The 14,037-nt window shown below is 50.4% G+C and overlaps 2 protein-coding genes across 2 annotated transcripts in view; both read right to left on the reverse strand.

The window, feature by feature from the left end:
- LOC126000598 (neuroligin-4, X-linked-like) overlaps window positions 1-14,037 on the reverse strand; it is a 360,086-nt gene that overhangs the window by 310,031 nt on the left and 36,018 nt on the right. The gene's annotated exons all lie outside the window — the stretch shown is intronic.
- The window catches only part of STS (steroid sulfatase), a 35,480-nt gene that overhangs the window by 6,419 nt on the left and 15,024 nt on the right, over window positions 1-14,037 (reverse strand). Inside the window, exons 2-7 of the mRNA XM_049767797.1 lie at window positions 11,052-11,188; window positions 6,158-6,310; window positions 3,892-4,013; window positions 3,655-3,777; window positions 1,965-2,388; window positions 1,373-1,509 (exon numbers count right to left, since the gene is read on the reverse strand). Of these exons, the coding sequence (XP_049623754.1) occupies window positions 1,373-1,509; window positions 1,965-2,388; window positions 3,655-3,777; window positions 3,892-4,013; window positions 6,158-6,310; window positions 11,052-11,053 (961 nt within the window). The 5' untranslated portion in view covers window positions 11,054-11,188. The remainder of the gene's footprint in view (window positions 1-1,372; window positions 1,510-1,964; window positions 2,389-3,654; window positions 3,778-3,891; window positions 4,014-6,157; window positions 6,311-11,051; window positions 11,189-14,037) is intronic.

Genomic DNA, 14,037 nt, shown 5'->3' on the forward strand with positions numbered 1-14,037 from the left:
TTTTTTTTTTTTTTTGGTTTTTGGGCCATACCCGGCGGTGCTCAGGGGTCCCTCCTGGCTGTCTGCTCAGAAATAGCTCCTGGCAGGCACGGGAGACCATATGGGACACCGGGATTCGAACCAACCACTTTTGGTCCTAGATCAGCTCTTGCAAGGCAAACGCCGCTGTGCTATCTCTCCGGGCCCAGGGCTGAACTTCTTGCCCTGAACTTCCAGGCACCCCAATTTGAGGCTGCCTGATTGTGTGTCCTCTGGGGGTTTCTGGAAATAGCCCTGCTGATTGCATGCAAATCACACACAAAAGCCGTGCCACCGAGCCTCTGCCACAGCCAGACAGAAACTATCTGGGTTCTCTTGGCCTGTCTGTGTAATCCCAGCTCCGTGCACCCCAAAAACAAATCATCCCCCCCCTTGGGGACAGAGAGATTGCATGCAGAAGGTTGGTGGATTGAATCCCGGCATCCCATAGGGTCCCCCCCCCCCCCCCCATTGAGCCTGCCAGGAGCGATTTCTGAGCTTCGAGCCAGGAGGAACCCCTGAGCGCTGCCGGGTGGGACCCCCCCCAAAAAAAACCAAAAACCCAAACAAAAAAAAATAATAATGACGCAGACCCCAAGGCCTCTATAAACCAGAACAGACCACCCCAGAACCTATAAAGCCATAAAGGAATATGACGAGGGGCCGGAGAGATCGCACAGGACAGACAGTGGTTCGAATCCCTGCACCCCAGATGGTCCCCCCAACTTGAGCCTGCCAGGAGAGGTTTCTTGGTTTTTTTTGTTTTTTTTTTTGTGGTTTTTGGGTCACACCCAGCAGTGCTCAGGGGTGATTCCTGGCTCCAGGCTCAGAAATTGCTCCTGGCAGGCATGGGGGACCATATGGGATGCCGGGATTTGAACCGATGACCTCCTGCATGAAAGGCAAATGCCTTACCTCCATGCTATCTCTCCGGCCCCGTTTCTTGGTTTTTGGGCCACACCCGGCGGTGCTCAGGGGTTCCTCCTGGCTGTCTGCTCAGAAATAGCTCCTGGCAGGCACGGGGGACCCTATGGGACACCGGGATTTGAACCAACCACCTTTGGTCCTGAATTGGCTGTTTGCAAGGCAAACACTGCTGTGCTATCTCTCCGGGCCCCTGCCAGGAGAGGTTTCTGAGCACAGAGCCAGGCATAACCCATGAGAGATGCTGAGTGTGACCCCAAAACAAAACAAAACAAAACAAAATACAGGAGAAGCAAAATCAGGCCCAGATGCTCAAAACCTTCTGGAACCTTCTGGAAATTTCCAGAACCTTCTGGAACCTCCTAAGGGTTCCGAGTGCAAGAGACAGCCCAGGAACGGCAGCACCCCTCACCGCCCCGGCCCCACTCACCTACGCTCCAGTCCATCTCCTCCACGGCGTCCCCGTACACGCCATGCTGGCTCTTGCCCTCGAATTTCGGGGCGGCGAAGAGGGCCGTGTGCACCTGTAGGTAGGACATGACGAGCAGGAACGGGGTCCCTGCATTCCTGGGGGGCGGCAGGGGAGAGAAGAGAGAGTCAGCAAACCCCAAGATCCCACATGCAGGCCCCCGAGACCCCCAAATACAAGCCACCCAAAGTCTACAACAGGTGTGTGTCAGGGACACAAGACGGGTGGAGGCTTCCAGGGAGCACGGCCAATCTGGGTCCCAGCAACCCCTGAGGCCAGCCTAGAGGCGGCTCTGAGCACTGATTCAGGAGTCAGGCCTGAGCGCAGAGCCAGGAGAGAGCATTGAGCACAGATCGAGGAAGAAGCCCCGAGCACTTGCAGAGGAGCCCTGTAAATAATCTCTAAATCCCCCAGGATCCAAAACAGAACCTCTGCACACCCACTGGGCCGGCCCGAACCAACTCCTCTCACTCAGAACCTCCCCCCTTTTCACCTCTGCTGTGCATAATCCATGCCCCCCTCCTCCGGGCAGCCCACCAAGACTCGAACTCACTTCTTCATGAAGCCCGTGGCCTCGTCCGTGAACCTCTCCGTCAGCCTGTCGTACACCAGTGGCTGCTGTGTCACCTGCTTTCCCCTCATGAGGAAGCAATTGAGGGGCCGGTAGGTATGGAGGAAGGCCACGAGCAACCCCAGCAGGCCAGCAGCAGCGGCCAGGAGCACCCCGAAAACCAGCGGGGGCACCCGGAGGAGTCTCAGGCGCTGCAGGGCGGCCAGAGTGACCAGTGTGATGGCCAGGACTTGGAGGGGCACGAAGATCAATAGCCTGACGCCGGTCCCGAACACGCTGCCCGAGCCCTGCTTGCAGTCCCTCAGGTTGGTAAGCGGCAGCCCGTAGAAGTGGTCGAACCCGTGGCTCAGCGGGTGGTGGCAGAAGTCCTCGGTGTGGGCGCAGTGCAGGCCCAGGTGCCATTTCCCTGCAGAACACAGAACGGGGACACTCGTCTGACCTTGGGTCATCCACCCACCACCCACCCATCCATCCATCCATCCATCCATCATCCATCCATCCGTCCATCCATCCGTCTGTCTAGCCACTCCGCGTTCCACTCATCTATCTATCCAACCACTTCCCACCCATTCATCCATCATCTACCCATCTATCCATCTGTCTGTCTGTCCATCCACCCGTCTGTCCATCATCCATCCATCCACCCACCCATCCATCTATCCATTCATCCACCCACCCATCCATCTGTCTATCTGTCCATCCATCCACCTATCTGTCCATCTGCCCATCCAACCACCCACCCACCCATCTGTCCATCCATCCGTTTGTCCATCCACCCACTCAGCATTCCACTCATCCATCCATCCAACCGCCTCCCCACCCACCATTTGTCCTTCCATCCATTCCTTTATCCATCATCCACCACCCACCCATCCTTCCATCCATCCATCCATCCATCCATCAATCCACCCACCCATCTGTCTGTCCATCCATCCATCGTCTGTCCATTCACCCATCTATCCATGCACCATCCATCTATCCGTCTGTCCGTACATCCACCCATCCATCCATCCACCCATCTATCTGTCTGTCCATCCGTCCATTCTTCTGTCTATCCATGCATCCACCCATCTATCCATCTGTCTCTTCGTCCATCCACCCATCGATCCATCCAACCACTCATCCGTTTGTCCAACCATCCATCTATCCATTCATCCACCCATCCACCCACCCACTGACCCATCCATCCATCTGTCTGTCAGTCCATCCATCCATCTATCCATCCACCCATCCATCCATTCATCTGTCCGTCCATTCATCCATCCACCCACCCACCCACACATCCATCTGTCCACCCATTCACCCATCCGTCTGTCCATCCATTCATCATCAATACATCCATCCATTCATCCGTCCATCCATCCATCCAACCACCCGTCCATCCATCCATCCAACCACCCGTCCATTCATCTGTTCGTCTGTCCATCCACCCATTTATGCATCCACCCATCCATCCCTCCACCATCTGTCTGTCAATCCATCCACCCACCCACCCACCCACCCATCTGTCTATCCATCCTCTCTCCGTCTCTCTGTCTCTGTCTCTCTCTGTCTCCACCAACCAACAAGCCCAGAGCCGTCCCTGCTGCAAAGCCCAACCTCTCCTCGCTTCCCCATGGCCACACGCCCACCCCATCCCCACCCCACAGCACCCTGGGGTGCCCAGCCGTACCCACGAGGGCCGTGGCATAGCCCTGGTCCTTCAGCAGCTTGGCCAAGGTGATCTCGGAGGGCGGCAGTCCCCCGGAAGAGGCGGTGAAGAGAAACACTCCAACGCGGGACCTAGAAGCCATTCCTGTGGGCAGGCAGACAACCACTCCTTAATTTGGGGGGCCCCCGTGAAGTGGGTGGGGCGTGGGGCAGCTTCCTGGGGTGCCGTGGGCTCTGGAAGGAATAAGGGGGGGTTTACCTGATCGGATGGGGTACCGTCCAGTCATGAAGGCCGCCCGACTCGGTGTGCAGAGGGGAGAAGCGGCCAGATGTTGAGTGAGCTTCACGCCACCTTGAGCCAGCCGGTCGATATTGGGGGTCCTGGGGGTACATGAGGGGGAAATTCTATGAGTCAGGGGGCCCCGTGCGAATCCCAATTCCTAATCTCTTCGGGAAAATTGTGTTTTTCGTGTGTTTGTTCCTTCTGGGCATACAAGATGCCGGGGATCAAACTTGGTCCGTGGAGGGTTGGTCCTGCTCTTTCCATATAAGACTTGGGGTGTCGGTGACTCTGACGCTGATTTGGGGGGCTGGGGGACTCTGCCCGAAATGATTTTGGTTTATTGTGGTGTGACTCTCTGCCCGTTTGTGTGTCTGTGTTTTAATGCCTGTTTGCGTGTCTATAAAAGCATTTGTGTAGCTTGCATGTATGGTTGTATTTTGTGTGTTTCTAAGTGTGTTTTTGTCGTCTGTGTGTGCTTCCTCACGCCTGTCTGCTTTTACAGCGCCGCCCGTGTCTGTTGTTGTTGCGTGTCTGCGTCTCTATGTGTCTGTTGAATGTTTCTGTGTGTCTGTTGTACGTGTGAGTTTTTCTATGTGTCTGTGCTGCATGTTTCTCTGTGTGTCTGTCTCCTGTGTTTGTGAGTTTCTCTGAGTGTGTGTTGCATGTCTGCATGTTTCTGTGTGTCTGTTGCTTGTGTCCGCATGTTTTTGTGTGTCTGTTGTATGTGTGAGTTTTTCTATGTGTCTGTTCTGCATGTTTCTGTGTGTGTCTGTCGCATCTGTTTGTGAGTTTTCCTATGTGTCTGTTGTTTGTGTCCGCATGTTTCTGTGTGTCTGTTGTATTGTGAGTTTTTCTATGTCTGTTCTGAATGTTTCTGTGTGTGTCTGTTGTATCTGTGAGTTTTCCTATCTGTCTGTTGCTTGTGTCTGCATGTTTTTGTGTGTCTGTTGTATTGTGAGTTTTCCTATGTGTCTGTTGCATGTGTCCGCATGTTTTTGTGTGTCTGTTGTATGTGTGAGTTTTTCTATGTGTCTGTGCTGCATGTTTCTCTGTGTGTCTGTCTCCTGTGTTTGTGAGTTTCTCTGAGTGTGTGTTGCGTGTCTGCATGTTTCTTTATGTATCTGTCATATCTGTGAGTTTTCCTATGTGTCTGTTGCTTGTGTCCGCATGTTTTTGTGTGTCTGTTGTATTGTGAGTTTTCCTATGTGTCTGTTGCATGTGTCCGCATGTTTTTGTGTGTCTGTTGTATTGTGAGTTTTTCTGTGTGTCCGTTCTGCATGTTTCTGTGTGTGTCTGTCTCATGTGTTTGTGAGTTTCTCTGAGTGTGTGTTGCGTGTCTGCATGTTTTTGTGTGTCTGTTGTATTGTGAGTTTTTCTATGTGTCTGTTCTGCATGATTCTGTGTGTGTCTGTCATATCTGTTTGTGAGTCTTCCTATGTGTCTGTTGCTTGTGTCCGCATGTTTTTGTGTGTCTGTTGTATGTGTGAGTTTTTCTATGTGTCTGTTCTGCATGTTTCTCTGTGTGTCTGTCTCCTGTGTTTGTGAGTGTCTCTGAGTGTGTGTTGCGTGTCTGCATGTTTCTGTGTGTGTCTGTTATATCTGTTTGTGAGTTTCCCTATGTGTCTGTTGCATGTGTCCGCATGTTTTTATGTCTGTTGTATTGTGAGTTTTTCTACGTGTTTGTTCTGCATGTCTCTCTGTGTGTCTGTCTCCTGTGTTTGTGAGTTTCTCTGAGTGTGTTGCGTGTCTGCATGTTTCTGTGTGTGTCTGTCATATCTGTGCATTTTTCTATGTGTCTGTTGCATGTGTCTGCATGTTTTTGTGTGTCTGTTGTATTGTGAGTTTTCCTATGTGTCTGTTGTATTTGTCTGCATGTTTCTGTGTGTGTCTGTCATAACTGTGAGTTTTTCTGTGTCTGTTGCATGTGTCCGCATGTTTCTGTGTGTGTCTGTCCTGTTTTTGAGTTTTCCTATGTGTCTGTTATTTCTCTATGCGTGTCTTTTGTATGTGCCTGCATGTTCCTCTGTGTTTTTGTGAGTGTCTTTTGTACGTGTCTGCATGAGTCTGTGCCTGTGTTTCTGCAGAAGCCATTCCCCTGCGTCTCAAGGCTCCCCCCCAAATCACCATCCCTGGGCCCAGGACCCCCAGGCCTGCCCAGGGGGCCCAGGGGAGGAGGTCGCCAGCAGCTGGGGGGGGCGCAGGGGGAGCTGCCGAGAGCCCCCCACGCTCTCCCCGCACCCACCTGAGGGTCCTGTTGCCATAGCAGCCGAGGTCCCCGATGCCCAAGTCGTCAGCCATCAGCAGCACGACGTTGGGCCTGGGCGCTGGCCGATCCTGCGCCTCGCAGGCCAGCCACAGCAGCAGGCAGGGCAGGAGGGAGGCCGGCCTCATTGTCCTGCCAGGGGACAGGAGCAGAAGCATAAAAGGGGGGGGCAGGAAAGGGCACCCCAACATTCAGGCCTAGAGCCACTGTCTGCCTGCAGCCTGGAGGGCCAGGCCTAGCCAGAGGCCACGCCCCCGAGAGAAGCCACGCCCCCACAGGGGCTCTGCTCTGGTCGCTCTTGCCCTTATATGGCCATGCAGCCAGAAGCCACGCCCCTTTGATAAAGCCACGCCCCCACAAGGCTCCATTCTGATTCTGGTCACTCTTGCCCTCACATGGCCATGCAGCCACAGAAAGCCACGCCCCCACACTGGAGGCCACGCCCCCACAAGACCACATTCTGATGGCTCTTGCCCTTGTAGGTCACTAGGCCACAGAAGGCCACGCCCCCAGTCAGATGCCCATAGAAGGCCAATCCCCTTAGCCACGCCCCCACAGGGCATTCCCCTGTGGCCATGCCCACTTTGCCACACAACATCAGGTCCTGCTGCTTCTCCTTATGTGGCCACGCCCCCCACAGAAGGCCACGCCCACCGCACCCATTCGTGTTAGGCCACGCCTCCCACCGAGAGGCAGAGTGGTTACTCCTGGCTCTGCCGGAGAGATAGCACGGAGGGAAGGCCTTTGCCTTGCATGCGGAAGGTCGGTGGTTCGAATCCCGGCACCCCATAGGGTCCCCCGAGCCTGCCAGGAGCGATTACTGAGTGCAGAGCCAGGGGGAACCCCTGAGCAATGCCGGGTGTGACCCCAACAAACAAAATAAACACATAAAACCTTGGGCCTGAGAGCTAGCACCAAGGTAGGACCTTTGCCTTGCATGCATGCAGAAGGTTGGTGGTTCGAATCCCGGTACCCCGTAGGGTCTCCCGAGCCCCCCCCCCCCTCTCTCTCTATATATATATATATTCTTTTCAACTTCATTTGATGGGGGAACAAAAAAATAAAAAATAAAACAAGATTGGGAATAAAAAAATAAAGAAGACAATGTTCTCTCTCTCTCTCTCTCTCTCTCCTTTTGCAAGCAGCTCACAGCAATTGCAGGGAGAGAGAGAGAGAGAGAGAGAGAGAGAGAGAGAGAGAGAGAGAGAGAGAGAGAGAGAGAGAGAGAGAGACAAAAAATAAAAAAATCACTTTTTTCCTAACTGGAGCAGAAATTAAGCTGAGATGCATTTATTCATTCTCCGAGGCAAACTCACCCGGCTCTTGGGGTGAGAAATAAATGTCTTCCTTCTGGCCTTGCTTGGAAGGAGAAAAGATTTGGGGGATATCAGGCTCCCCCACTATAATCCATCCCACCTCGGGGAAATAGGTCACAGCAGGAAAATAAACCAGGCCAAAGCTTGATGAGAGAGAGAGAGAGAGAGAGAGAGAGAGAGAGAGAGAGAGAGAGAGACAGAGACAGAGACAGAGACAGAAACAGACAGAGACAGAGAGAGCTGCCAGCCAGAACTGCAGTTTTTATTTATTTGATTAAAATCAAAGCAACTGTGACCACTGACATAGGGACCCCAGAGAAGTAAGGGGGGGGTGCCTCAGACCTTCCTTCTTTCCTTCTTTCCTTCCTTCCTTCCTTCCTTCCTTCCTTCCTTCCTTCCTTCCTTCCTTCCTTCCTTCCTTCCTTCCTTCCGTTTAAGGTTCAACAATGTTAGATTATACATTGTTTTACCCAAAACAAAGGTCCTTGCATCCACCTATTTGTCCATCCATCAATCCATCACCCATCCAACCACCCACCCATCTATCATGCATCTATCCATCCATCCTTTCATCCATGACCCATCTTGTCTATATTTCTATCTATCTACCCACCTATCCATCCATCCATCCATTCATTCATCCAGTCTATATGTCTGTCTATCTACCTACCTATCCATCTGTCCTTTCGTCCACCCTTCCATCACCCACCCATCCATCCATGACCCATCTTGTCTATATTTCTATCTACCCACCTATCTATCCATCCATCCATCCATCCTTCCATCCAACCAGCCACCCATCCATCCATGACCCATCTTGTTTTGTCTATATTTCTGTCTATCTATCCACCTATCCATCCATCCAAAATTGATCCATCCATTAGCTGCCATTTTGACTATGTATCTCCATCTTCTATCTACAGTTCCCATATTAATTATCTATACACTCACCACCCACTCAAGTCTGTATATTGCTCTCTACTTTGCATCTACAGTCCATTTATTTATCGATGTATCCATTTATCATCCATCTGCCATCAAACATCTGTTATCTGTGTCTCTTTGTCCATTCATCCACCCAACCATCATGTATTCATCCATCCATCCATCATCCAAGCATTGACGTACCCGCCTAACCACCTATCCAATCAATAATCCATCATCCATCCCCCACCTATCCAACCCAGCACCCATCCATCCATTGATTCATCCCCCAACCATCTATCCACCCACCCACCATCTATCCACCCAGCCATCATCCATCCATCCTCAATGCCTCACCCACACATCCATCTATCCCTTCCTCCCTTCCTCCATCCTATCCATCCTTTTGCCATCCATCTATCTACCCATCTACCCTCCCACCTATTTATCCATCTACCCTCCCATCATCCATTGACCCACCCTCCTATTTTTCCATCCATCTACCTACCCACCCATCCACTCATTCATCCATCACCCATTCCCCACCCATCCATCTACTTATTCACCCACCCACCCATCGACCTACCCACCCACCTACACACCTATCTATCCATCCATCCACCTAACCACCCACCCACCCATTCACTCACCCACCCACCCATCCTTCTATCCACCTACCTACCTATTTATCCATCCACCCATCCATTGACCCACCCACCTATGTATCCATCCATCTATCTACCCACCCACTCTCCCATTCATCCATCACCCATTCCCCACCTATCCATCCACCCACCTACCCATTCATTCATCCAACTATCCATCCATCCATTCATCCACTACCTACCCACCCACCCATCCATCCACCTACCTATCCACTCACTCACCCATGCATCTATCCACCCACCCACCCACCTACCCATCCATCCATCCATCTATCCACCCACCCACATACCTATCTATCCATCCATCCACCTAACCACCCACCCACCCATTCATTCCCCACCCATATATTCACCCATCCACCCATTCATCCACCCACCCACCCACCCATCCTTCTATACACCTACCCACCTATGTATCCATCCACCCATCCATTGACCCACCCACCTATCTATCCATCCATCCACCCACCCACTCATTCATTCATCCAACTATCCATCCATCCATCCATCCATCCAGCTACCTACCCACTCACCCACCCACCCATCTATCCACCCAACCACCCACCCAACCTTCCACCTACCCATCCATCTCTCCGTCCCTCCCTCCCTCCCTCCACCCATCCATCCATCAACATCCACCCATTCGCCATCCATCTATCTACCCGTCCGTCCACCCACCCACCCACCCACCCATCCATCCCTTCACTCCCCCAATCTTCTGGCAGCCCAGATCTCACAAAAACATCTTTTCAAAGATCATTTCGCCTCTCGGGGAACAATTCCTAAGAACACACTTGTAGAAAGGAACTTTTCTCCTCTATTTTTCTCCCCTCCCTTGAAGCTCTATTAAGATTCCCCCCGTGAGGCTGGCTTTCTGTCGGCAAGAAGGAATGGATATTGTTATTAGGGTGTTTAGGAGGGAGATATTTCAGTCCCCGCTGAACCCCGGCCTACTCCCCGTCAGAAATTAAGAAAGGATAATGAATGCTGAACTCGTTTACCATGAATTAATCATGAGCCCTATTTTTAATTAGCTGCTCAGACTTCCTAGCTTCCATTTTTTTTTTTAATTTTTTTTTCTGCCCTGAAGAAATGGAAGCTAGAAGTCAGAGTAGCTAGCTTATTTGCAGAGAGGAGGTGGGGGAGTGGGGTACCCCGTAAGCTCATCCTGGGAACCAGCAGAGCCCCAAAGAGAAGAAAGTAAAGTGGGTTTCCAGGTCTCCCAAAAAAAGGAATGAATCTTGGTGCAAAAGCCAAAAATATCCACAAAGCCAGCCAGGACAGGACCCTTCTTTCTGCAGGAAGTGAATGCTCCTTCCTCAGTGCTCCTTCCTGCAGGAAGTGATTGATCCATCCCTCCTCCCTTTCCTCTTCCTGCAGAAAGTGATTGATCCATCCCTCCTCCCTTTCCTCTTCCTGCAGAAAGTGATTGATCCATCCCTCCTCCCTTTCCTCTTCCTGCAGGAAGTGATAGATCCATCACTCCTCCCTTTCCTCTTCCTGCAGGAAGTGATTGATCCATCCCTCCTCCCTTTCCTCTTCCTGCAGGAAGTGATTGATCCATCCCTCCTCCCTTTCCTCTTCCTGCAGGAAGTGATAGATCCATCCCTCCTCCCTTTCCTCTTCCTGCAGGAAGTGAATGCTCCTTCCTTCAGTGCTCCTTGCTGCAGGAAGTGATTGATCCATCCCTCCTCCCTTTCCTCTTCCTGCAGGAAGTGAATGCTCCTTCCTTCAGTGCTCCTTGCTGCAGGAAGTGATTGATCCATCCCTCCTCCCTTTCCTCTTCCTGCAGGAAGTGATTGATCCATCCTCCTCCCTTTCCTCTTCCTGCAGGAAGTGAATGCTCCTTCCTCCGGTGCTCCTTCCTGCAGGAAGTGATTGATACATTCCCTCCTCCCTTTCCTCTTCCTGCAGGAAGTGAATGCTCCTAGCAGGTATATCCTAGCTTGGTCCACGAAAGCCACTTACATGCAGCAGCCGTGCCAGCCGGCGGGCGAGGCTTGTCGTGTTCTTGGGGGGCTCACGCGGGCGAGGCCGGCATGGACAGGTGTCCTGTGTGTCACAGAAATTCTCAGGGTGCACCGGCGGGGGGTTTCGGGCTCATCCTGTGAACGCAGAAGGGGCAGAAGCCGGTGTGAGAATCCTGGCTAACACGCAATCAAACCTCCCCTACATCAAATCTCGAACCCGGGGCCAGCACCCAGGTCTGCCACCCCCCTCTCCAAATTCTATTTCTGCAAAATTTATTCAGCATATGGTCAAGCCGAGAGAGGAGGAGTCATTTACTCGACACGTTGTGAAAAAGAACAAAAAATTCATATCAAGGGCCAGGAGCGATAGCACAGCGGGAGGACGATTCGTTTCCCTTGCACGCAATAACCCGGAGTTCGATCCCCGGCATCCCGTATGGTCCCCCTGAGCAAGCCGGGAGTGATTTCTGAGCACAGAGCCAGGAATAACCCTTGAGCACTGCCTAATGTGGCCCCAAAACAGGAAAAGCAAACAAAAAGGCAAAATTTGACAAGACACAAAAGACACTAAAGTTCTTTAAGGGCCACAAAAAAAAAGACTAATTTAAAGAGTAGGAAAATAGATTTATTTTTTCAGTTTTGTCCCTCAGTGGAAGTCACTGAGAAAGGGCGATGTGAAGGGATTCCGGAATAATCAATAATTAATAATGATCAATTAATTGATACTATGAATCATTATTAATTCTTATTAAAAGATTTTTGATTTTTCTCTTATGGAATGGAGATTTGCCCTTGTGGAAGAAAAAGAGGTTGCCAAAGCGATACTCTCTCAATAAAGAAAATATGAAAAGCCAGAGCGAAAGCATAGTGGGGAGGGTGTTTGCCTTGCATGCGGTCAGACCCGGGTTCGATTCCCAGCATCCCAGAGGGTCCCCGGAGCACCGCCAGGACTGATCCCAGAGCTCAGAACCGGGGGGAATTCCTGAGCCTCGCCAGGTTGAGTCTAGCTAACACCCCTGCAAACAAACAAACAAACAGAGTGTAGGACACACACCCCATCTTCTAGGGATCACCCCATCCCTGTCTGTTATTTCTCAAGAAAGAGGAAGAGGAAAAGAAAAGAGAGGGGAGAGAAAGGGGAGGAGAATGAGGATGATGAAAAGGATAAGGGGTAGAAGAAGAAAAGGAAGAAAGATGGAGAAGAAAAAAGAAAGGAAGAAAGGAAGGAAGGGAGAAAGAAGGAAAGAAAGAGATAAGGGAAGAAAGACAAGGAAGGATAAAAAAATAAAGATGGAAAGGAAAAAAATAAATGAGAGAGGGGCCGGAGAGATAGCATGGAGGTAGGCCATTTGCCTTTCATGCAGAGAGACGGTGGTTCGAATCCTGGCATCCCATATGGTCCCCCAAGCCTGCCAGGAGTGATTTCTGAGCATAGAGGCAGGAGTAACCCCTGAGAACTGCTGGGTGTGACCCAAAAACGAAAGAAAGGAAGGAAGGAAGGAAGGAAGGAAGGAAGGAAGGAAGGAAGGAAGGAAGGAAGGAAGGAAGGAAGGAAGGAGGGAAGGAAGGACGAAAAGGAAAGGAAGAAAGAAGGAAGAAGGAAAGGAAGAAGGAAAGAAAGAAAGAAAGAGAAAGGAAGGAAGGAAGGAGAAAAGAAAGGAGAGGGGAAGGAAGAAAAATTGAAGAAAGGAAGAAAAGGAAAGAATGAAAGGAAGAAAAACGAAGGAACAAAAGAAAATGAGAAGAAAAAGACAACGAAGAAAAGAACAAGGGAAGGAAAAAGGAAAGAAAAAAGAATAAAATAAATAAAAGGAAAGACCAAAGGAAGAAAAGAAAGAAAAAGAAATAGGGGGCCGGGCGGTGGCGCAAGAGGTAAGGTGCCTGCCTTGCCTGCGCTAGCCTTGGACGGACCTCGGTTTGATCCCCCGGCGTCCCATATGGTCCCCCAAGCCAGGAGCGACTTCTGAGCGCATAGCCAGGAGTAACCCCTGAGCATCACTGGGTGGGGCCACAAAAAAAAAAAAAAGAAAGAAAAAGAAATAGGAGAAAGGAAGTAAAGGAAAAATTGAAGTAAGGAAGAAGAAAGGGAAGAATGGAAGGAAGAAAAAGAAAGAAGGAAAGAGAAGAGAAAAACAAAAAGGAAAAAAGAGAGAAAAGAAAAAGAAAGGAAAAAGACCTGAAAGGAAGAAAAAGAAAAGGAAACAAAGACAAGGAAGAAGGAAAGGAAAAAGTAAAGAATGATGGAAGGAAAAAGGAAAGAAAGAAAAGGAAAACTATAAAGTAAAGAAAGGAAGAAAAGGAAGGATAGAAGGAAGGAAAGATAGGATAAAAAAAGAAAATCAGAAAGAAAGAAAAATTAAATAAAAAGGGAACGATGGAAGGAAAAGAAAAGAAAGAGAAAGGAAGAAAGAAAGAAAGAAAGAAAGAAAGAAAGAAAGAAAGAAAGAAAGAAAGAAAGAAAGAAAGAAGAAAGAAAGAAGAAAGAAAAGAAAATAAGGGAGCAGAAGGATGCTGGCAGCCCCCCAAACACTCAGCAACACACACCCCGTACCCCGAATTCCAGAAACGGCCGAGGCCGAGAAATGCCTCCCCATTCCCCAATGGCTCCGGCCCAGGGTTCAAGGCAGGCGTTTGGGGTCCGTCCCCTGCCGGGAACTTTTCCACTGCAGACCCTGAACATGGGTCAGTCAAGCTAGGCTCTTTCCTGTCACGGGGTGTTTGTGTGTGGGGGGAATGGGGGGTTTGGGGAATTGCCTGTCAGATGTACACACAGAGACACACACATTATTAATTATTAATTAATTAATAATGATTATTAAATACTTTTAATATTTTTCTTCTGTGATTTCTGAGCGCAGAAGCCAGGAGTAAGTCCTGAGCACCCCTGCAGGAGGCCAATTTCTTTTTTTTTTGTTTTTTTTTGGTTATTTTTGGGTCACACCCCTCAGCGCTCAGGGGTTCCTCCTGGCTCTGCGCTCAGAAAT

This window comes from Suncus etruscus (genome assembly GCF_024139225.1).
Source record: "Suncus etruscus isolate mSunEtr1 chromosome X unlocalized genomic scaffold, mSunEtr1.pri.cur SUPER_X_unloc_2, whole genome shotgun sequence".
NCBI lineage: Eukaryota > Metazoa > Chordata > Mammalia > Eulipotyphla > Soricidae > Suncus > Suncus etruscus.